Source organism: Sturnira hondurensis, unplaced genomic scaffold (genome assembly GCF_014824575.4).
Source record: "Sturnira hondurensis isolate 20B ecotype Veracruz unplaced genomic scaffold, ASM1482457v3 Scaffold0004474, whole genome shotgun sequence".
NCBI classification, from domain to species: Eukaryota; Metazoa; Chordata; class Mammalia; order Chiroptera; family Phyllostomidae; genus Sturnira; species Sturnira hondurensis.
This window is the reverse complement of record NW_028077105.1, coordinates 6216236-6240708: the sequence shown is the minus strand read 5'-3', so window position 1 is coordinate 6240708 and position 24473 is coordinate 6216236. Positions and strand designations below refer to the sequence as shown.

The 24473-nt window shown below is 41.6% G+C and overlaps 1 protein-coding gene across 1 annotated transcript; it reads right to left on the bottom strand.

Annotated features, from left to right (window-relative positions):
• Positions 1 to 3816: 3816 nt before the first annotated feature.
• SLC18B1 (solute carrier family 18 member B1) lies at positions 3817 to 24355 on the bottom strand. The gene is made up of 14 exons (XM_037045719.1): positions 24143 to 24355; positions 22777 to 22916; positions 20684 to 20779; positions 20079 to 20152; positions 19822 to 19969; positions 16668 to 16824; positions 13565 to 13701; positions 11271 to 11372; positions 9886 to 9977; positions 8375 to 8470; positions 6207 to 6281; positions 5063 to 5156; positions 4913 to 4965; positions 3817 to 4691 (listed from the first exon to the last, which is right to left on the bottom strand). Exons 1-14 carry the CDS (start codon positions 24183 to 24185, stop codon positions 4619 to 4621), a joined length of 1380 nt encoding a protein of 459 aa, XP_036901614.1. The 5' UTR covers positions 24186 to 24355; the 3' UTR covers positions 3817 to 4618.
• Between the last annotated feature and the right edge of the window lie 118 nt (positions 24356 to 24473).

The window sequence follows — 24473 nt, the reverse complement described above, 5'->3', positions numbered from 1 at the left end:
GTCCCTGTAATAACAGTGAGGGTGATCTAAAGGAGAAAACTTATAGTTCTAGGAAAATCACTATGCTCAGTATTGGATATCAGAATGGCGCAGCTAACTGTCTTAAAACTGTCTTATTTTCACTTAAGAGTTGAAACCTGGTTTGTGATGTCACCAAAGATATACAATTTACAGGTGCAAAGGACCTGTCAAATTGCCACTGTTAAATGTCATTTCAGGAAGGACCTTGCAATGGAATGTCATCCCAAAAGACAGTCTCACAGGCACAGCAACTGGTTTGGGGATTATTGTATGAATTAACCTGTGTCTTTTTCTGTTTTCATAGGCTGTATGCCTATGACCTGCCTAATCTGTCACCTCCAGAATATGACCTAAAAAGAAGGCCAACGGTCCAGTAATGCCAGCCTTTAGACACCAACTCTGCAACTTCCTGGTGACAGCCAACTGACCAGGACCCTGTAAGGTCCTTCCCCTTGCAGGAAGGACTCCCTCTGTGCTGCACTCACCTCCTCCTCTTTCAGGGTACTCCCTACCCAAGGGTAGGTAGGACGACGTCCATGTCCAGCCTGAAGTAGTTATAAGAAGATGAGACCTTCGTCCATTGTCCTTTATATGATTCAAGAAAGAGAAAGGAATCTCAGAACCCCTCCTAATAGTTAATCACAGGAGGAGAAAAATAATGAAGAAAGAAACCTCATTAATGCTCTGAATCCAAGAACAGGGGGGACCTAGGTATTCCTAGGAGAAGAGTGTTACTATTTTGTTAATGAAAGTGGCTTAGTTGAAGAAAACTTACAATGCATAAATAGATTTAAAGACAGACTATGGCCCAGGGCCAGGACAGGAGCATCCTCCTAGTGGCAGGACACTCTTCTCTCCTTCCTAGCCCCTGTCCTAGGACCCCCAATCATCCCAAATAAAGAAAAGTCAAGGGTTTGACATACCCCCAAAGAAAATGGGGGAATGTTGGGAACAAGAAAAATAGTCTCAGCCCCAAGGAGCCAGTGTCCCTAGCAAACATCCTGTAAGTTGATTGCCATCTATTTAGTTTCGAAATTTTCCTTTCAGTTGAGTCAGACCCCACCCTGTTCCCCGCGCTTGGGCTCTGTAAGCCAACAGCTAACCGCCACATCTGCTTCTGTGCAACGCTTGCTTGCTTGCCTCTATATAAGGACTTGGCTATAAGCGCTGGGCTCGACTCTCGTTTGCAGCCCTTGGGGGCACCGTGTCTCCAGACACTTTGAGAGTTCGCCCCTGCGCAGGTTAAACTTGGCCAATAAAGTAACATCTCTGAAACCCTGAAAGTCTCCGACATTTGTTCTTGCGGTTGGTGGATGCAACATATTACAAGGTGCCATTTGAGTTTTCTAGGTATTTTTAGCTTTAAAAAAAAATTTTTAAATATAGTTTTTATTTATTTATCTTTAGAGGGGAAGGGAAGGAGAGAGGGAGAGAAATATCAATGTATGGTTGCCTCTCCTGAGTCCCCTGCTGGGAACTGGCCGGCAACCCAGGCATGTGCCCTTACTGGGAATCGAAGTGTGGTTCGCAGGCCCACGCTCAGTCCACTGAGCTATGCCAGCCAGGGCATATTTTTAGCTCTTGATCCCCTTTGCTGTGAGAGGTGGGGGAGTGCCTGGCTTGGAGTCACTTCGTCGTAACCTGTGTGGTTCTTGATTTTGTTAAATTAAATGTCATTGTTTTTGTCAGTGAGGTCCTTTTGCCCCACAACACTAACATTATTTAAACCACAAAACAAACTTGTCTTCGATTGTGAGCTAGTCATTCAGACTGTATAACTATGTATAATAAAACATTCAGACTGTGAAACCATGCTGTATTGTATGAGTAACTTTTGATCAGAGTAATACGCACGATTAAAAAAAAAGTTCTCTCACCAGAGAGTTCAGAATCTTTGTGTCAACTTTGAACTCTCAACAGTCAACAGCGCTGGTAACGATAACAGGCAGCTGGTCTGAGTGCGACCCGGAGGCCGAGGCCGGGTTGGGAAGTTGGGGGCGCAGCCAGCAGAGTCCGGCCGGAAGCTGCCGGCGGACCCCCAGGCGCAGTAACAGTATCTAGCGGGGCAGATCCGGAACCTCAGGCGCTCAGCGTGTCATTGGCCGCTGGGCGGAGTGGGGCTGGGTGCAGGGAACACCCAGGCAAGTGCCGGTGCTCCGGAAGAGGCGCACTCAAGCGGGACCAGGGAAATTCAAGTGTTGAAGCCCAGCTAGAATCATCAGGGCCTGGACCTGTTCTCTACCCCACGGGAATGCAGCGAGCCAAAGTCACACTCTCCTGGTGTCGCTCTGGGAAAAGGGGATTGGCCACGGCCTCTTTCCTCCCACCCTGTGCTCCCCCAGCACCAGACCACTCTGGTCTCAGGGGCGAAGAGACTTGGGGGAAGCAGAAGAATGAAGAGTTCATGGGATTCGTGAATATTCAATTTTGGCAATTAATGCCAAAAAAAAGTGTCCCCAAACTGTCCTGCCTCCAGTCCCTCTCCAGCATCCCCAATCTTGGCTTTGTCATCTTTACATATATTTTCCCTGCTTTGGTGGTGTGAAAGTGGCCCCCCACAGGTGGCGGCCCCCTGGCTGTACTCTCCTATAAAAGGGGACCGCATCATGTTTCATTTGCCCCTTCAGCATCTGTTTTTTATTTATTATTTATTTTTAATACATTTTATTGATTATGCCATTACAGTTCTCATTTCTCCCCTCGTTCCCCTCCACCCTGCACACTCCTCCCCCCACCCCCCTTTTAGTTCGTGCCCATGTGTCACAAGTTCTTTAGATTCTATATTTCCCAAACTATTCTTGCCCTTCCCCCTGTCTATTTTCTCTCTACCATCTATGCTACTTATTCTCTGTACCTTCTCCTCCTCCCACTCCTGTTGCTAACCCTCCATGTGATGTTCATTTCAATGGTTCCGCTCCCGATCTAGCTGTCCTCTTAATTTGCTTTTGTTTTAGGTGTGGTTGTTAGTAACTGTGAGTTTGCTGTCTTTTCATCATCTGTTTTGCGCCCTTTCTTCCCCATCTCATTAGGAGGTACCAGCACACAGCCATACCCTCAGGCAAACACCCGGGAGTCACCTTAAATTCCTCTCCCCTTTCCCTCAGCATCAGCAGGTCCCGTTGCTTCCACTTTCACACACATCCTTTTCTCTCCACCTCCACTACCACATCCCTGATCCAAACCATTAACGACTCTCTGGATCTTCCATAGATCTCCCTCCAGCCCCTGCTAAATGACATCCCCACTCACATCCACACGCCTGCACAATGACCTTCCTGAAATACGAATCAAGTTCTGGCGTCCCCACCTAAAAGTTGGTCCCCCCACGCTTCCCCAACCTCCTTTCTTTACTTGACTCCAGACGAACAGACCACGTCAAGCCCCTGTGCACATGTTGTAGGCTGCTTTCCCCTCAGAATGGCTGCCTCACTCTCACCCTTCGGATCTCAGTTCAAAAGTCCCACCTCCCTGGGGAGGGCTTGTGTGAATTAGGACCCCACGCTGAATCAACCCCATCCAGTTCCACTCTCACATTATCATGTTTTTTCCTTCCTAGCTTCTCTACAAGACAACTGGAGGCCCTGGTATTTATCTGCTGCTTGTCTCTTCCCCTGAAGTGTAAGTTAGATAAAGGCAGAGATCAGGCACCTTGATGACAGCCAAATCTATAGCACCTACCAGTTCAGAAAAGGCATTTAACACTTTAGAATGCGTAAATAGATAAAACCATTTCTTCTATTTAAAAATGGTAAATGTGGCTGATATACAATAGAAATGAATCAGGAGGTATGGAAGTTGCATAATAGAAATTCTCCTCAAACAAAAGCATGGATTTTACATGAAGTCGGAGGAACCCCTTCCCTAGTACACGAGCATTCCTGTGGAATCACCTGCTCTAGGAATGGGTACATCTACTAGGAATATGGTTTAAAAAGAGATGGTAGAACTGAAACAGATTATGGGAAATGAATGTTAATACCAAGTATTGTTTATAAATCCAGATCATACTTGAAAATAAGTTGCAAAAATGGAAGTTTCCAGTAATGCTATTCTTCTGTCTTACACGAAATTTTTAGAAGAGCCGAGGGCAGGGAATGTTAGTACACAGATAAAGCACATCTTTTACAAACTGATTTCATAGTAATTTTCTACATATATTGAGACATTTATATTATCTTTAAACATATCATCTCTTTCCCTTAAGCACATCACTTGTTTCCTTGTTAATACAAAAAGGTACAGTCACGGAATCAATGCATCAAGTAGAAAAAGTAAACAAGAAAACAGGAGACCTAGAATCAAAAAGCATCTTCAAGCCCAAGTTCGATCACTTAAAAGGGCAAAGTTTTGTTGGTTTTCAACTACTCTTTTCATACCTAATGCTTCAGAGGTGGCTGGTTCTGCAGGCCCGCTTTGCAGGACAACAGTAATGTATAGCCCATCACAAATCATCCAAAAACATGTGCTCACTTCTGAGATGCTGGCGTGGTGTTCACGGAATTCTGTGCGTAAAATCAAGAAAGCTTTTTAGACTTTCCGACTTTCACGCTCAAGGCCAGGAACATCCATCTGCCAACCTTGTAGCAATCCAAAATTCTCAAGGCTGGTCTTCATCAGGCAAAAGAGTACTTCGTTCCTCCTCTGTACCAAGGATATTTTGAAGTTTTGATCTATGGTGATGGCAAGGAAAGAAGAACCTCAATATTCCTCATCTTTAAAAAACTCAGTACCTACATCTCTACCCAGCTACCCCCTTAAGCACATCTACCAAGTCCTGAGGCTCAGAGTGCCCAGAAATGGGCTGCCTAGAAGAATGGAGGTAAAGTGCCATTTCTTCTTCATTCCCTCAGCATGACCTTTAAGGGGAGAAAAAGCTTAGAGTTGACCATACCTCCTCCTTCTCCTTGAGTACTCCACCAGATAAAACAAGCCCATCATTAGTCCCTTTAACACAATTAAAGGCACTGGTTAATGTCAAGTCTCCAAGTAGCATTTCTCCACAAATGCACGGGAAAGGGGAAAAAAGAGAGTGAGTACTCACACTGGCCAGAGCCCACAGACCTTGCACGGCGGCTGCCCATTCGAAGCCAATTTTCTCGTACAGCAATCCACCCAGTGTCGGTCCTACGAAGGCGCTAACCATGGAAAGAAGACAGGGTATTAAGTAGAGCAAAAAGAGAGAAAAAAAGGAATTCCTTCCTAAAGGCTGCATGATCCTTCAGTCATAGGTCTTCATTAAACTGGAACCAAGTACCAGAGAAAAAAGGCACTCCTGGACATAGCATTGGAAATAAGAAAATACTTCTACCTGATAATGATGATGCTTAAATCTTTTAAACAAGTGTAAAATTATAACTGCTTATGAAAAGCTGGTGCTTTATACTAAAAAAAGATAACAGGCATTCAAAAGAATTTATGTATTATTTACATTATTATCTCTACTCTTCTGAGAATTTGTAGTAAAAATAACAATTCCAGCCCTGGCTGGTGTGGCTCAGTGGACTGAGTGCCAGCCTGTGAATCAAAGGGTCACTAGTTCGATTCCCAGTCAGGGCACACGCCTGGGTTGCAGACCAGGTCCCTAGTAGGGGGCTGGTGAGAGGCAACCACGCATTGATGATTCTCTCCTTTTCTTCCCCCACTTCCCTTCTCTAAAAATAAATAAATAAAATCTTTTAAAAAATAAATAAGTGGCTTAATTCCACACACATTTATGGAGGATACCTACATTGCAGGCATACATTGGTGCCAGCATGCTTTGACTCACACATTGATGTTTCTCTCCCTCTCTTTCTCCTTCCCTTCCCCTCTCTCTAAAAATAAATCAATAAAATCTTAAAAAAAAGAAATACCAGGGGGGTGACTCTACTGTACTAGAGAGTTATAGTAGAGAGTAAAAGATAAATAAATTAATAAATTTAAAATATTGAGATATGCTCCTGATAAATGAACGTAAAAACATGATCTTTATAAGACAAAGTGCATGGGACCATTTGATTAGATATTGAAACTGCTGGCATAACCAATGACCTTAGAGTCAGAGGGTGTGGGTTAAAACTCTGGTTCCGTCCCGAATGAATGATGTGCCTTTGGGCAACTCATCTGGTGTCTCAATTTCCTCATCAGTAATTTAGTGAAAGCATTTGCCATCCTGCACATGAAAATGGAATTCAATGGCTACTCACCCAACTGACCACATTGCACCAGAGAGGCCTGACACGAGTGCCAGTGTACTTATCCCTTCTTCAAATCCATTTTCACTGCAAGAGAGGCGAGGGTGTGTCTGTGATTGAAAGGGGAGCCCATGTGATACAAAAAGACTATATAATAGATAAAGTAATCCAGGGATGATCTGGACAAAATCAACAGCAAGAATACTCCATTTCTAAGGTAAAAAGCTAATCTAATCTGAAGGATTTTCATACCGATATTTGCTTCATGGTGTTCTAAAAATTAATTTCCTTGCATATATGAGACATGTTATTAAGAATCATGACCCATTTGCATAAATGCTCAGAAAAATATATAATTAAGCCTTGGTTGGGTAGCTCAGTGGATTGAGCATGGGCCTGTGGACCAAAAGGTTGTCAGTTCAATTCCCAGTCAGGGCATAGGCCTGGATCACCAGCCTGGTCCCCAGGAGAGGTCATGAAAGAGGCAACCACACATCGACATTTCTTTCTCTTTCCTTCCCTTCCTCTCTCTCTAAAAATAAATCAATAAAATCCTTTTTTAAAGATCTTATTTATTTATCTTTAGAGGGGAAGGGAAGACAAGAGGGAGAGAAACTTCAATGTATAGTTGCTTTTTGTGCATTCCCTGCTGGGAACTGGCCTGCAACCCAGGCATGTGCCCTGACTGGGAATCAAACCAGATCCTTTGGTTCACAGGCCCACGCTCAATCCACTGTGCTACACCAGCCAGGGCTCAATCAAATCTTTAAAAAAAGAAAAAGAAAAATACATAATTAAGAAACTCTTAAAATGAGATGAACATGTAAAGAGGACAACGGGCAACTTTTAGGAAATGCAGGGGTAGCTCCTTATTTCTATGAGAGATGTCGAACTGACACAGCCTACTACTAATACCCTTCCTGAAGTTCACTTTGAAACGAACTCCTTCAAGTTCACTTTGCATTCTACATCATCATACATACTAAACAAAAGACTGATGGCCAAGTGACAAATTCCTGGTATGATACCGTGACTTATAACAAGAAATATATATCTGATCTTAGTCTGTTTCTGGCACAGAGCTCCTCAAGTCCTTGAAATTTCTTAACTAAAGCAATATAAAAGCGTTTTGTTGTATTGATAAGCTGACTTTCAGAAAACACCTAAGGATGGTGACTGGTTGGCAAAAGAGCCACCCCTGTGATTAGAGGGTTGGAACTCTCAGTCCGCCCCACCCCTTCACCCCTTCCACACCACTCACCCCCAAGAGGGGAGCAGGGCTGGAGGTCAAATCAATTGTCAATGGATTTAATTTCTTAGCCATGCCTAAGTAATAAAACCTCCATAACCTTCCATAAATAAAACAGAAGAACAGGGTTCAGAGAACTTCCTGGAATGCTCATGCATGCCATCGTGTGGGGCCCACACTCCATGAGGAAAGAAGCGCCTTTGTTGAGGACCTCCCCATGTCTTTCTCTTCAACTGGCCGTTGATTCATGCCCTTTATTATTCTTTGTTAGTAAGCCCCAATCTAGGAAGTAGTCTGGCATCTGGAGTTCCATGAACTGCTCTAGCAAATTAACCAAACCCAAGTCAGGGATCATGGGGACATTGATCTGTAGCCAGTCGGTCAGAACAGGTGATAACCTGGACTTGTGATTAGCATCTGAGGCGTGGCAGTCTGGTGCGACTGCGTGCTTGCTTAGCCTGTGCAATCTGATGCTAACTCTGGCTTGTCCACGTCAGAACTGAGATGAACTGTAGGCCACCCCGCTGACAGGAGAGAATGGCTTGGAAAACTCCCACATGTCAAAATTGGTACTAGAATTAGCCTACCAATCACTCCATGGTTTCTTGTGGACCTCTTCTATGAGGGAGGAATATTGCTGAGGCTTTTCCATTTTGCTTTGTTTTCTAAAAGAACATTTGTAGAGAGGCATAAACTGAGCTAAGCCACTATCCAGAACTCATTTTAGCTACTGTATTAATGTTTCTATATATGATCACTCACATTGTATTATTGCACATACTACTTATATCACAATAGCATGTGAGATGAAATCATAAAGATTTAGCATTGTGAAACAATCCAGAATCTTACAAAATTGAGAAATTCAAGAAAACCTGTAATGCTCACAGCTATTCAACGTACAGCTCTTCAAGCAATGGAAGCAACTTACTAGGCACAACTGAGAATCTCCGGGAAAGTTGGGATTATACTCATTCCAGCAGAGACACCGTTTATGACCAATACCAGCACCAGGAGCCACAGCTGACTGCAGAGTTTTTGGAGAAAAAAAAAAATTAGCAGTTTAAGAGACACAAAGCTTCACGATAAGGAGGAGGCAGGATCCCAGAGAAGTTCCTTCCATAGATTTCAGGACTCTTGTCCTCATTGCCGTCAGATCCCAGTTCATTCAGTGACAGCATCTTTTAGCTCATTTTATGTGCATGGGGGGGGGTCAATTCATCCTCATATCTCAGTGTCTTTTGTCACATATATCACATGTCTAGAGTCAACCTTCCTTATTATCGCCATACAAAATCCTTTCAAAATGGGTGAACATGCCAGTACCAATGTTGTTTCTTCAATTGCTTGGTTTTGAAACTCAGTAGAGTGAAAAATGTCAAAGAATAGAGGTGGTAAAGTGACAGGAAACTAAAATTGGCACCATATTGGGTGCTTAACATGCCAGTTACTTAACATCCACTACCTGGCTGAATCCCACAGCATCCCTGTGACGTAAGTACTGTTTGAAAATGATTAAAGATGACAATTTAGGGGATACAAAGAGTGTCCTTTAGGAGAACTGCAAAATGGGGTAGAAGGCAGGAAGCTCCGATAGAATAAAGTACAAAGAACATGGAAGAGACAACTACAAAGTATCTGATTGGCTGGTGCTACACAGCCAAAGCTGTTTGTGGTGGGAAGGGCCAGGACTGGCTTGGCATTTGGGATTGACTGACTGGCTAGCCTGTGTTTCTGGTTAAGGACAGCAATTATAAGGACACAAACGTTATCTAAGTTTCAGTTTGATGGTGTGGGACCCCAGGCAGAAGAGGAATTTTGGGCAAAGAGAGTTATTTCAGTAGTAGTATTATCGACTCTATTTTGCAGATTTGAAAAACTGCAGTCTTAGCAGTGAAGTGGCTTGCCCGAGTTCACGTAGCTAGTAAGCAGCAAAGCCAGGGTGTAATCTCAACCTAAAGGACTCTGAAATCCTCACTCTTTCCACATCGTGCTTTATCCCAGAAAGAATGGGCTCACTGTATTCAGCAAATAAACTATATTAAACAAGCTTTAATGAGCAGCTACTACACGCTAAGGATGACATAGGAAAAAAAAAGATTTGGCCCCTGCCTTAAGGAGTCAGGAGAAGTAGCAAAAACAATAACATATTCTAAGAACTGTCAACCAAAGGAAGGCGGCAACAATCATGCAATTGAAACACAAAGGCAAAATAAGCATTATTTATCATTTGATACAGATCTTATGCATTCCTGTTTGTACCACTGCTGGCTTCTAGTAAGGTACAAGACTGTTCGTCTAACAATTCGATACTGTCATAAATCAAGGTAATTATTTCAATAATAAGGCTCAAAATACTAAGCCATACCCATATTACATCAATTTTTAAAAAATAATTCTTAATGCTATTTGACAAAAAAATACAGAAGAAGAAAATATTACCTTTCAATGGGCAAGATTGGGACAGGTCCTAACAGCATGTAGCACCCTGCCGTGATTAAGTTTCCGGAAACCAGAAACCATTTCCTTAGATGCTGGTAAAGAAAGGGACCAAAGGAACTCTTAAAACCTGCTCTAAACAAAGAATATTAAATCACTGGTGAACACAAGTCAGGATGTTAAAAAACCCAAATGCACTGAAGAAAACAAAACTCTACCTGTGAGAGGAAGCAGGGAGACAGCAGACACAAAAGCACAGCGCACCCCCAGACAGGGAGTGTGCGCACACAAGGCTTCCTCGGAAGGGGAGGGGATGGCAGATTGTGTGCACGATGAACCATCTCAAATACAACAATTTAAAACGTAGTCACTACAAGGAAAAGGAACCACCCAGCAGGGAAACATCTAGAAAATTTACATCATTAAACAAGTACCCACTACGAGTAGTCCTTATAAACTACCTGAATGCAGGCTAAACATGATAGGAGTATAATAGCCACTCAGTTATACAAGACTGTCTTAAAACCAAGCTTCAGACACTGTTTAAGATACTCGCTTTTCTTAATAATCTCCATGTACGGTAACTTACGTCTTCATCAATGTATATGCAAATCTAATGAAGAAGGAAAATGGAATAAATAGCACTAAAGTCATAGAAGCTAAAGATCTGGTTAACAGCCCTAGTTCTGTGCACTAGTTGTCTGGACTGGCTGGTGTTCAATCGAGTAAAAGAACAGAAGGGACCTTCTATCAGGATGGCTATGGGACAACCAATGCATATTGACACAGCCAGGCCTTCATTCCCACAGAAAAACCAAGCTACCCCCTCTCAGTTTGGTCAAATGCTTACACCTCTGGGGCTCTGCTCTAATTATTAAAGTCAACCCTTTTTCATTAAAGGAGCTTTTTCCCCTCGGAAGTTTAATCCAATAATTTTTCAACAAGACTCCTCCTTTCCCAGATGGAGAAATGAACAGTGAGCCTGCTCTGGGTGACGGCAGGTTGGATGTCACTAGAACCTCACACTGGCACGTTTTCATCAGCTCAACACCTTGAACACACTAGAACTTAAATGTTCTCACCTCTCCCAAAAAGACAAATACATACATGAGGTGATGGGTGTGTTAATCAGTAGACAGAGGGACTCCGTTCACAATGTGTGTATATATACATACATACATATACATATACATATAAAACAATTCACCATGTTGTACACTTTAAATATCTTACAGTTTTGTCAATTATACCTCAATAAAGCTAAAGTTTAAAAGAGTGAACATGTCAGCTCTACTCAATGGACCTCTAGAGCTCCAGATGTACAGCTGGAAAACCACTGGTCTAAACACACAAAAAGCAGTTCTTAAATGTAAGTTAAGCATACATACTGGCATTTTATCGCTTAGTAGACCAAAGAGTGGTGAAGAAATGGTGTAGGACAGGGCCAGCCCCAGGAACACCAATCCTACATATCCAGCTGGTAAATTAAACTGTAAAAGAAATCCTGTATTAAAGTCACACAGTTATTTTGGAAATACATATCTGCTTTCTATCATTCCTTCAGCTCTTGTTAGCAACCATCAGCCTATTAATAACACTTAGCATCCTTCCTAAATTTCGTCTTGATTTTGAAAATGGATTACTTTTTCTCTGTGGCGGGAAACCTAACCAGAGGTCAGATGTCCTAGATTTTTTGCTTTGTAGACTTTGACATTAAACATATAATTCTGCTTCCACAAATCATAGCTTTGTACATGTAAATGAATGCTTTGCAAACTTATATAGTGTGCATAAAAAGTTACCTGGAGAACTTATTAAAAGAGGTTCCTGGGCCACAACCCTACAATGTTTTATTCAAAAATTTCTAATGAGCAATCAGGTGGCTCTTACTATCCACAGACTGAGTGCACAGGTATAAAAATCACTGGTGATATTGTCTACTTTACCTGTCTCAAGGGGATATTAGTATCTATTTAAATAGCTCAGTAGTATGATATATTTTAAAAGGCTTTTCAAACAATAACTTACCTACCACATAACTTTGATACTATTACTGTTATTAACATAATATAAATACTGTGTTTGGGTTTTTGTTTTTGTTTTTTTTTTGCTTATCTGAGTTGTTCTCATTTTCCTCAATTTCTTTAACTAATTTTCTTAATTAAGCCCATGAGATTTATTTATAAGCCAGTGCACATTTTAACAATGCTTATGACAGGTAGTGACTCATGCTAAAAATTAGTCCTTTAAAGACAAGAGCAAGATACAAACATCAGATATGTCTTCTTCTGACATTACAATGCGGCAGAGACAGAGTCAAGCCTCCTAACCTTAAAGGCTTGGCCACCGAGACCACATGGCAAATCACCAATGGATTCAAACAATGGATAAGAAGTCAGAGGACAAAGGAATTCACAGTAAAAGAGGAAAATACATTCCTAAAGATGTCTTTTTTAATAAAAGGTTAAATGAGTTCCTTTATATATTTTTTATTTTTTATTGTTGTTCAAGTATTGTCTCCATTTCCCCCCCACGGCTTCCCCCTCCCTCACCAAACCCATCCCCACCTCCCACCCTTGATCCTACCCCACTTCGGCTTTGTCCACGTGTCCTTTCTACATGTTCCTTGAGGACCCTTTCCCGGTTTCCCCCACCACCCCCACTCCCCTCCCCTCTTGACATGCATGACTCGGGTTTACTAGAGAATGCTTACTCATTTTTTTCATTTTCTTAGATACCACTTCTTATGGGCAGAAAAGTGACTCTTATAGAGACACACTGTTGATGTGAATGGAATGTGTCACCATAAGCATAAAACATTTTTCTTATGTGTTACCACCTGAATGCTCATTGCTTAAGTGTGATATTCTATTTATTCTCTATACCTTGGGCCATGCATGAAAATGATAGTTTCCAAGTGTATCTTCTGGGGTACTTTACACACTCAAAACTGTCTTTAGTGACTTTGGGGGATATATTTCTAGTAACTGTGCTTTTCTAATTCTATTGTTTCTCCTAAAGTCAGTGTGGGCTGCAACTGATACATTTCTGTCTCACACACAGAATATTAATTCTCCAATATAACTAACTACCAGGCTTGGTAATATACCTTATTGTATTATGAATATTCCTTTTCAAAAATATCTAAAAACAAAATCCCACGGTAAGAATTTAGAATTCAGCATTTATTTCTCAGCACTGACACGATGGAGGGGCTCTGGGTTTCTCTCTCCTATCCGATTAATGCAGTTCATAGCCAGTGACATGCAATAGCCTAAAAAGTAATGGACTCCAAGGGGGTCTGCCTGGGAAGAAGGACACCTGACATTGAATGAGACACTGGACACCCCACACTCCCCACTGAAACTCAGATAAACAGAGGAAAAGTGTCCTTGTTATGCAGCCGGGACGATATGCAAGTCAGACCCACGATAAGTCGAGTGTGGCATCAGAAAGAAGGAGCCAGTGTGGGGGCCACTTCGTGAGGGGTTTGTCTCATTTACACGGAATCAGACCCCTAGTTACAGAGACATCAAACGGAGGTACAGACTACCTTGGTGCGCAGTTCTCGCCAGCCTCCTCCTCATAGCCCCTCAGAGAACTTCCCACCCAGCAGGGCCCACGAGCAGCTAGTATGTCCACTTCCTACCGTGCAGAGCTCTTCAGCCCTCAGGCCACTCACCTTCTTCAAAACAAAGAGGGACAGGGTTGGATCAAGGAAGCCGAAACAAGCGCTGAGGGAGTTGATGACGAAGGATATAAAGGCGACCTTGGGTAAACTGATGAGCTTCCAGAACGAGTGTTCACCTGGATTTGACTCTTCGGGGTAAAAATGAAAAAGGATTAGAGTCATTAGAATCACTTAACTACTATTTAACCTATGTTGAAAAGTAAAATTGGAAAGGCAATCATTATCTGGTAATCAAAATAACTGCACCTCTGAGTTTGCCTAAATTGCTTATTACCTATATTTGCAGAAGTTACTCAAACCTAGAGGCCGCATTCAGTTTTCCTAAAAATAATGTCTCAGATTCAAAAATGTCAACCAGAATGAGAGTATTATGAGAACGAGTCATAGGCTATAGGTTATAACCTAGAAGCATGTGTAGCCTTCCCCGGGGGGGAATACGAATCTGTAAGGTTTAATTTGGTGCACGGGAAAAGCCAGGTGCTTTACCAAGGAACAAAGTGTGTACGCTGAGGAGGAATCTGAGTTCATCAAAGAACACCAGACAATTTTCTCTCTATTAGCAAAGAAAACACTGGATTGAAAGGGGTGCTACTACTAAGTCATATGGAAATTACACTTGGCATTCACGGTCAGCTGAGCACCAGCCTCCCTTCCCACCATTCCCTCAGCTACTTCCCTGTTCCCAGCGCCAGGCATGGATGTTTCCAAGTCTCTGGCCATACTCTATGCCTCCTTTCATTTCTCCTCTCATAATTTTTCAAATTCTATTCACTTTAAAGTCTAGCTCTGGCTTTAATTATTCCACAAATTTTACCTTTCTCTTATTTCCTGCTGTGCTTCAAGTCTAGACATTTTATTTATTTTATCGTATGATACTTATTTTATTTTAATCTTTACTGTATTTTCCCATTACCAATTAGTCCCCTTACATCCCCTGTCCCTAGCAGTCACCACACTGCTGCCCATGTCCGTGAGTCCTTTTCCCTTTTTGCTCGGTCCCTCCATGCCCTAACCATCTGTCCCCGCCACCACTAGCTGTCATCTGTCCTCCATCTGTGAGTCTGTCTCTGTTTCACTGTTAGATCCGTTTATTCATTAGATTCCACATATGAGTGAAATCATATGTATTTGTCTTTCTCTGACTGGCTTATTTCACTTAGCATAATGTTCTCCAGGTCCATCCATGCTGTCATAAATGGTAAAATTTTCTTCTTTTTTACAGCCTAGTAGAATTCCATTTATACCATATATTTTAGCACCTACGCTATATTTACTTTTTCACAGTTTATTGCTGTTTGATGACTTTTCTAGCTTTCAATTAATTTACTAAACAAAATCTTCGCTGAGCCAGGTGCAATGCAAAATGCTGGGCACACAAAGGCAAAGAGAACCAACTCAGACGCTGTCTTCAGAGAGAAGTAGAGGAAGGTAAGATGGAGCTAGGAGGGTGCCTCATGGGGCACATGAGAGCATTTCCTTAAAACAAACAAACGGACAACAACAAAAAACCCCACCAAAGAATACTAGATAGAAAAGTCTTCCCAAAAGTAGTATCTAAGCTGATGCCTAAAACATAAGATTGGGATGAGCAAGCAAAGACGAGGAAAGCAGACCCCAGGCATACTGTTCCAGGAATGGCACATTCCAAGACTCTGAGGAAAAACTATTCTGTGTTTGCAGAAATGAGAGAAGAGAAAGTTGAAGGAGGAGATGGGCGTGAGGGATATCTATGCAGTGGGGAGAGACCATACTGCAGAAGTATGAGGTGGATTATGCAGGACTTTGTAAACCATGCTAAGAAACCTGAGAAACTCTGGGGATTTCGAACAAGGGATGAGAGTCAGATCTGTCCCTCAGAGGTTCAGAGGGACCTCCCGGTGGCCTTGTGGAGAACGGAGACAGGCACCAGTCGGGAGCCTTTGGCAGTGGCCCCGGCCACAGGTGGAACTGGCCAAGTCTGGATGAGGAAGAGCTGAGACCCAGGATCAGCACATGGATATCTCATTTCTCCACTGGCACCCAGCACCGTTCATTACTTAGTCAACTCTCGTTGAATAATGACCCAGTATGGAGCAGAGTACAAAAAACACAAAGAGTGGTTCAACTGTTTTAAGAGGTTCGTTTAGACTTTGTCAGCACATGGAGGATAAAGTTAAACTGTAGTGTTAGTTTTTTTAATTATCAGCCCAACATTCAATCGTAAACCAAATCCGAGCACAGCCCAGAAGTTCAACTGCTGAAGGACCCTGTGTAGTTAGACCAAAGAGGCCAAGCGCCACCGTGTGGCTCAGTATGGTAGTGTCAGCTTGGAGACCACTTGGTGTGGGTTCTGAATTGTACATTAAAGATGTTTATCAGTCACCTTTAAGATATAAATTATAAAAGATCAACTTTAACCAGTTATACTTACTATGCATATAAAAGGCAGTACAGATATATGGAATAAGACAAAATGATCTGGCATAAATGGTTCCCTTCTCTAAATCCAAAGTGTGAAAAGGGGTCATCAACATAGTAAGAATGTCCATGAAAACAAACAGACAATGAGCTTAATCAGGCTGTTGAAGAAACTCAGGCAATGGAAACTTAGGGTGATATCTGCTTTAAGAGATACAGAGTGGAATCTCCTGGGAGGATTTTCCCAGCTGCTTGGTACTCTCTCTGCTCCCCCCAATTCTTCTTAGAAGGCCAAGCTGCTCAGACAGTTGCAAGGACACTGGGGAGGAAGGTGTGGCCATGCCCTTCTGTCTTCACAGCCTTCTGAGAAGATGGAGCCGTGTGTGGTGCACGGTAACTTGTCGTTCTGACTATTTAAGTCCACAGTGACCTTCGGAGGGCACTATATATGGCCGTGCTTTATGATGAGGAATTAAGTATTTGCGGGTCCTAAAGGTCAGAAGGGGTCTGATACACAGAAAGGTATATAAACTGATGGCTTACAGGGTATTTCTGAAGACAGAACCAGTTATTTCAGGATGCTCCAAAAACATACTATTGATTATATAAAATAAAAGTGAGTATATGTTAAATCGGTCTCCTACAAAGGCACACAAATACTTAAGGTTCTTAAAATGAGTAATAAATGTCGTCTTACCATAATTAGGTAAAATGTACATGTAGAGTGGTACCATCAGCAAAATTATGCATCCCAGAGAAATAAAAGGCACCTCATAGCCGAAGGACTGATACAAGAAGCCACCTAAAGGAGGCCCTAGCACCAGTCCCAGTCCAGAAAAAATCTCAAGACTTCCCTACGAATGGGGAAACAAAAAAAAATTGAGTTAATATATTTTGCATAAAAAAATTAACAAATAAAGATTTAACAGTCACGATCTAAAAAAATTCTACCCATTTCAAAATACACATGCACATACATGTAAGCTTAAGGCAGACACAAAATTTAAACATGCACATTGATATCATCAAAGTACTGAAAAATAAATATGGGAGCTTTTTTTGTTCTTTAATCCTTATGGTCGGAAAAATTTTCTAGGGATGACACAAAAACTCTGGAAACACAAAAGAAAAGAATGATAAATCTGGTTACATAAAAATAGGAAAAACTATGCATGGCAAAACACATCAAAATACAAAGAACAGAGAAAAATACTGACAAAGGACTAATTTCCCAAAGATATCAAGAGAGAAAAAATACTACTAATCAATGAGAAAAGAACGGACAATATAATAGGAAAATAGGCAAATGCTATAAAGAGATTGTGGATGCATAAAATGAAATACAGATCTTTCAGGCAGGTAAAAAGAAGCCCATCTTCACTTTTCAAAGAAATGCACATTGAAATGAACAATTTTTACCTAATACCTGTCAAACTCTCTATACTGTCAAGAATTTGAGGAGAGAAGCACCCTTGGGCACTGCTGGTGAGTGACCACCACGGGGCAATCTGGCAGATCAGTCATTACAAACACACACATTTTCTGACCAAGAACGCCACTTCCGGACTTAAACTCCCAGGTACAGCCATGAAGATGTCATGTGGTATATATACAAGCTTATGTCTGTAGCATTATTTGCAAGACCAAACGATGTAAACAATGTAGATATTCATCAAATTAAATAAACTAAGTTATAGCCATACATACAGTGAAGGACTATATAGCTAGTAAACAATAGCAAAGAGCAAGGAAATTTTCATGTATAGATACAGAAAGATCTCAAAGATAATTTCAATGTCCCTGTAATAAGTAAGAGAGGGTATACTACCACAGGTGCAGAGAAAATGGAAAGAGTCATGCTGTCTCTCAGTGTGTGTGTGCATGTGTGTACGTGAACACATGGAATCACTGGGGAAGAAACCTGTAACGATGTTGCCTTCTGGGAGAGCAATGCTGGCCTGGGTACCTGGACAACAGGTGTGTCTATGAAGGTTGACTAATAGTAATGTACAGGAATGTATAGGAATAGTAATGTATATAATGTATTATATTTCCTTTTGAATTTTGTATCATATACAATTATTTTTAAAAAATTAAAATAAATAAAACAATGCTATGGAAAAATAGTTGGCTATTGCAGAAGTCTTACAGAAATTGCACCATTTTAAATCAACCTAGTTTAGAGGCTTTAAACAGACACCCATGGCTTGCAACCTAATATCCTCAGACCTCACAAAGACATAAAACTAGTCCACTAACAACTTTTGATGTTTCATGAAGAATGGAGGAATTCTACACTTTATCATGATGATGTTATTCAGATCAACCACCGTGTTAGGTAGTTATCTTTTGGCTGCAATTTTATACAGAAAGTTGGTGAGCCAACACTGTTTTCCCCTGTCCATTAGAAGGACTGTTGGATCACAGAAATTTCTCAGGCAGCATTTTCCAGAGCATTCTGCCAAACACCAGTTCTTTAAGAGTCTTTAAGAAAAAGGGGTTGCATAGTCACATTGAGTTGTGGAACATTAAATAAACTACCTCCACTATAGAATTTCTCAGTCTCAACACATTCTATATGCACACTCAAACATGGTTAGCCACAAAACCTTGTTTTATGGACCACGTCAACAGACCAGTCTTCTGAATCCTTTCTGAGGAACACACTCCTAGGAAATGTAAACAGTGTGCCTGTCACCATGGCCGTGACCACATGCCGAATGGCTACAGAACAAGCCTATCCTAAAACCAACATATCTAGCTATATACATAAAATAAAAAGTGGAAGAACCATCTACACAGCAAATAGTTTATTTAATGGTCAAAACTTTTTAACACAGATTAATATGGGTAAATGAGGGAGTCCTTGTAACTAAGCTGATTAGACCTGAGGTCTAGAGGACAAATATATGCTCTGAGGTGACATTTGGTCTCTGGACAGACCCAGGTTCTTCAGAGATGCATGGATCCAAGAAGAGAGCTGCAGGAAAGCCTGCCTGGGGTCAGGGAGGCAGAAGCCAAGAGCTGGGACAGGAATCTGGTATGTCCCTAATACCAGAACTCTAAGAACCTAGGCAATATGTGAGAAGTACATCAATACCAGTGTCTGGGTTTTTATGGCAAAATAAGAGGGTATTCCATAGACAGATAGTACAAAGTCACTTGTGAATTTCAAGATGGCCTTTAAGATGTCTCCCATGAATCTGGGAAAAGTGGAGGAAGGACTCTAGGACAAATAAATGTTTGGCCACTAGACCACTAGAGAAAACCCTTTTCTTAAGTAGAGGAATGCTTCAGGCATTCCAATCTTGGAATGCTGAGCCCCAATCTTGGCTACAGAGTGACAGCAAAATACTACTATGAGGGTATCTTAAAAAAAAACAGAAATGAGTCCTGGCTGGTGTGGTTCAGTGGATTGAGCACTGGCCTGCGAACTGGAAGGTCACAGGTTTGATTCCCTGTCAGGGCACATCCCCAGATGTGGGCCAGGTACCCTGTTGAGGGTGCGTGAGAGACAACCAATCAGTGTTTCTCTCCCTCTCTTTCCCCCTCCCTTCACCTCTCTCTAAAAATAAATAAAATCTTTAAAAAAACCCAAAAGCAATAAAAAGAATATTTGGCTTGGACTATATTTACCTGTCAAACTGCTCATTCAGGGGATTCTAAGCCCAGAAAGAGACCTAAGTAAGATTAATGGCACATTTATTGACACCCTCCTGCTGGAAGTACAAACACGGATTGTAGAGAAAAGCAGGTCTATGAAAATGAACCCCAGCCATAACTCGGAAGGCAAAACAAATATTTTAACCTATACTAAAAGTAGAATAGGAAAAAATTCATAAAATACATACCAGTACTGTAGCCACATTATTCGGGAAAGTCTTTGTGAGGATAGAAAAAGATGCAGTAATTGCTGCAGCAAAGCTTATTGCATCTATTACTCTCACTAGAAAACACAGAGCAACATACACTGGTCCTTCTGGAACTCGGTCCAACACACTAGAAGAGAACAGGGCGGGTCTCAAACGCCGAGCCCTGCGCAGCCCTTTCCTTTCTGACAGCGCTCATTGAAAAGAGCAGCGCCTCACCCACGCCAAACACGACTCACCCGAAGAGAATTGTGACTCCTCCCGAGACAAACATTCCTGCTACAAACATAAATTTTGCTCCAATATGTACAAGCTATAATAAATATCAAAAAAGAGTGGGAAATTTATGACTGCCACAAGTCTGGATTGACATAAACAAATCCACTGTATCAGGAAATACATAATTTTGGAAAGATAGGAACAGTTACCTCAATTAGTATTTATTTTTTTTAAATAAATAAATACATTTTCTGTTGTATTTTTCCTGTTACCATTTAGTCCCCTTATACCCCTTTCCCCCTGCAATCACCACACTGTTGTCCATGTTCATGGACAACAACATGGACATGTTGTCCATGTCCTTTATCTTTTCTGCTCAAGCCCTCCACTCTCTACCCTCCTCCCCACCATAATATTTAATAGCATAAAACATACATCTCTTAAAACATGAAAGAACTTAAAAATCAACCAACCAATCAATGAACCCTAAGAATGAAATTGTCACAGTGGCACAATTCATAAAGCATAATGGTTTCAGTATCAATGGAAATTCTACTGATAAGTTAGAACAACTCATTGTATAATTTTTAAAAATTAAAATGTTCATATGAACCTTAATACTTACATATTTTCCAAATAACAAAGAGGCTAGGAATTCAAACAAAGCATAACATCCAAAGATCATACCAATAACTGTATTGCTGACTCCTTTCTTTTCAGCCTTTAAAGAAATTGAAAAGGAAACAAGTTTGAAAGACAAATTAGAGTCAATGTAGAAAAATGGAGCTATTAGATGAGAACATCTTCTTATAACTTTTATTTGTGTAGCAATTTCAAAAATTATTGTTCTAATATAAACAGGATGGTAAAGTAAGAGAAACTCCTAAAATCTAGTCTTTGACATGAAAATAATTCATTCACCATGCTCATAAAGAATTGTTAGCTTTTCAATCTTGAGAAGCAGAACAAAGTTGAAGGCATCATACTTCCTAATTTCAAAAGTAAATATAAAAACTACAGTAATTAAAACATTATGGCCCTGGCATAAAGACAGACAGATAGATCAATGGAGCAGAATAGAGAGCCCAGAACCCCCCCACCCCCTGCCACACGCATGGTCCATTGATCTTTCACAAAAGTGCCAAGGACACATGATGGGGAAAAACATTCTCTTTAACAACTGGTGATGTTAAAACTGGATATCCATGTGAAACGGAATTAAATTGAACCCCTAATTTATCGTATTCATAAAATCAACTCAAAGCAAATTAAGGACCTAGACATAGACTTGAAACACTCAAACTCCTTGAAGGGAACAAAGAGAAGCACCTCTGATGACATCCCCCTGACCGATCTTTGGCAGGCATGGAAGGATCTTCGCATTCTAACTCCAACCAGCCGCCTCAGATCCGCTGCCTCCTACCGGGCCTGTCAGGCCCGAGCCTCACCAACTTGACTGCTGCTCCGCAAGAACGCGGGGTGTTCTGTGCTAATCCCGTGACTACCTCAAGCTGCTTCCTAGAGCACCCCTGCCTCTGTTGTTCATCCGGAGACCTATCATTTTTCAAGACCCACCTTGGATTTATCCTATGAAGTCCCATTCGGTACCACCCCTTCTTGACCTTCCCTTCGTACCCCTCATCCGCATTCATGGTAAAATTAACCAATTCTTCCTCTAGAGTCTCATAATGCTTTGGAAATCCTCTCCTTAAAATATGTCCGAATACTCTGCAACATTTTTTCATATTTTTCACTCCCGATGGACAGGCAAAAGAGGGACATTTTCCTGATCCTTTTTCTGACCTAGCATCCAAAGTCATTCGGCCTCCGACTCCCATTCAGTGAACAAGACTAAATTGGGCCAGCACCTTTTCTGATTCTGTTTCTTCATTTACAACATGACGAAAATCTTCCTACTCTGGCTATCTTATGGAGTAGCTGCAGAGACCAACTGGGATCACTGGGAAAGTACACTGGAAATGAAACATCACTGTCTGGGAACAGGGTTGCATTGGTCTTTAGCAGAGAGCCGTTTTTATCATCTTTTGTTGTACAATGAACAAAGGCCACATTTCATCAAAGCAGTTGGGGGGCCAGCGCACCGAGGCTTTGGCAAAGCACAAGGAACGTACGGGCACGTTATCTCCACTTAGCCACACCAGGGCCATTCCTTTCACACAAAGTCCTATCAACCTCCAGATCCCAGGGGGTTTTCCTTTTGAGTCTGTGCCATTAACTATAGACCCTAACACCATATGCAAGGCTATGGTTAGAAGGAACTAGTCAAAATTAATGAGAATTATTCCTTGGCACAAACACTGCCTCTCAATTCCATAAGACATTCATGTCAGAAAAGGAAATTTAGTGGACCATGGCTTCCTTTACTGTCTTAGCATGGACCTCTTGCAGTAACATTAAAATCTGTTATTCAGTGCAGCCCCCCTTTTAAATAGCAGTAGGCAAATAAAGGTTAATCAAACTACACAGTAAGCAAAGAAGGTCAATTATGTTTAGGTGAATTATCTCCCAGGACGATGTTCTGTTGGACTGGATGTTCTTTTTCTGGTACCAAATATTCGGTAAGAAGTCTTCTGTTGGCTGAAGTTCTATATATCATCGTTACTGTATGCACATCTTTACATTTTACATATTATAAAAGTAAATGATTCAAAAGGCTTTAAGTAATTAAGAGTTCGTGAGGATATAACAATGTCTCACCTCTTTGGGGAAAAAGGGTCCAAGGATAGAATAGAACATCATAGAGCCTAAGTTAAGGGAAGCTGCCGATACCAGTGCAAAAATCTGTTCTCTTGAAAGCCAGCTGGGTGCCTCTCTTGCATTGTCTGTAGGGCCCTCACCTTAAATGCAAACACACTGCAGTTATAGGCATGCAATTGGAACTGCTGATCCAAGTACACAAATGTCACTTCTATGCACGGACCATGGACTCTAAAGACAACATTTACTGAGCTAGGGGCCATTTTCCATATAGCACATGTGATCAAATGTAACATAATCCTTGTACATCACTGCAATTTTGAACACATCTCACTTTCATTGACATAGTGTTTGTTCCCTATTAGAATTTCAGTGCAGAATTTATCCAACCACCTTCTCTGTTTTGCCTTTGCCACGAGGCCTATTTCTTTCACCTTGAATAAATTCAAGAAGGATGAGGTTACATCCGAATGTAACATCCGAATGTAAGGATGAGGATGCTGTCTGAAGGGTACTGCTCTCTGAAACATAATGCAATTTCTCAAGTTACTAGCTTCATCTGCTACGTGAACTCAAGTAATGTTTCAGGCGTGTGATGTTAGCTGTTTCTTAAGTATTCTGGGCAGCGTGTAAGTGAAACGTAAGGAGGAAAACAAACTAAAGAGTTCAGTTGGTGAATAATTACTTACATGGTATGCCCTGGAAAGACAAGTCCCACAAACCTGTAAATCAGTCCTTTTTAAAAAAATACTAATTACAGGCCTTTTGTATAAATTAATTTGATGCTTATTCCAAGGGCCAAATTTTCATTTAACTTAAAAACACCAGGTCAATTACTCAGTTTCAAACATCCAGTAAATCTATCAGCCACTGTTAAATTAAATGCTTTGGAGAAATAAAGACCTTTAAGTAAGAAAACCATGTTTGCTTCGCTTGATTTTCCCGTTTGACAACGCAGTGCTGGTGGAAAAAAATCTGTGCAAGATGAGGAAGTCAAGAATCTTTGCAAACACTGTGTAGTACAGTAGAAAGGGAACTGAAAGTTAAAGAGCGGGGAACAACAGTGAGGCAGCCAAATGTAATGCTTTTCATCTGTCCAATGGCATGCTTACTAAAATGCATTCGTAAACACAGTACTTAAAAGCAGAGCTAAAGGGAAGAAAGTAGAGACCGCACCAACGCTAGTGCCCAAACTTGAACACGCTTAACCATTTCCTTGACACAAAACCTAATCAGTCCCCAGCTTTTTCGATCGTCTCAGAAAAAAACAAAAAACAAAAAAACAAAAAACCAAGCTAATTCAATTGTTGACTTAGAGACAGGACTCAAGCCACTCGGCCTGTGCGTCAGCGCCCCTCTCAGTCACCTCCTGGGGCACGTGGGCTCTCGGGGTCCCCGGGCGCGTCCATGTGCGACGCGCGAATTCCGGAGCCGTCGCTCTCCGGTCGCTGCCTAAGCTGGGACTCCAACTCCGACGCCGGGACAGCGGAAGACCAGTGTGGCCGGCGGCGGCTGTTCGGCCGGGACCCGGCATCCCAATCGCCCGCAGGCAGCGCTCAGCCCGCAGCTCCAGGCAGACTCCTAGGCGCTCCTGGAGGAGGGGCAAGGCCTTTCTTATTTAAAGACACAGGCGATTATCAAACTCCACTGTCTGCAATGTGCTGTATGCTTTCATCCTGTGTAAGGAAAAATAAAAC

Excerpts from the sequence above, each read along its gene's own strand:
- SLC18B1 (XM_037045719.1), bottom strand. The coding sequence starts at position 24,185 with ATGGACGCGCCCGGGGACCCCGAGAGCCCACGTGCCCCAGGAG. Across the intron at positions 6,282-8,374 it reads GAGATTCTCAGTTGTGCCTA|TGAAAATGGATTTGAAGAAG; the intron begins GTAAGTTGCTTC and ends CCTCTCTTGCAG. Across the intron at positions 4,692-4,912 it reads TACTCAAGGAGAAGGAGGAG|ATCAAAACTTCAAAATATCC; the intron begins GTATGGTCAACT and ends CCATCACCATAG.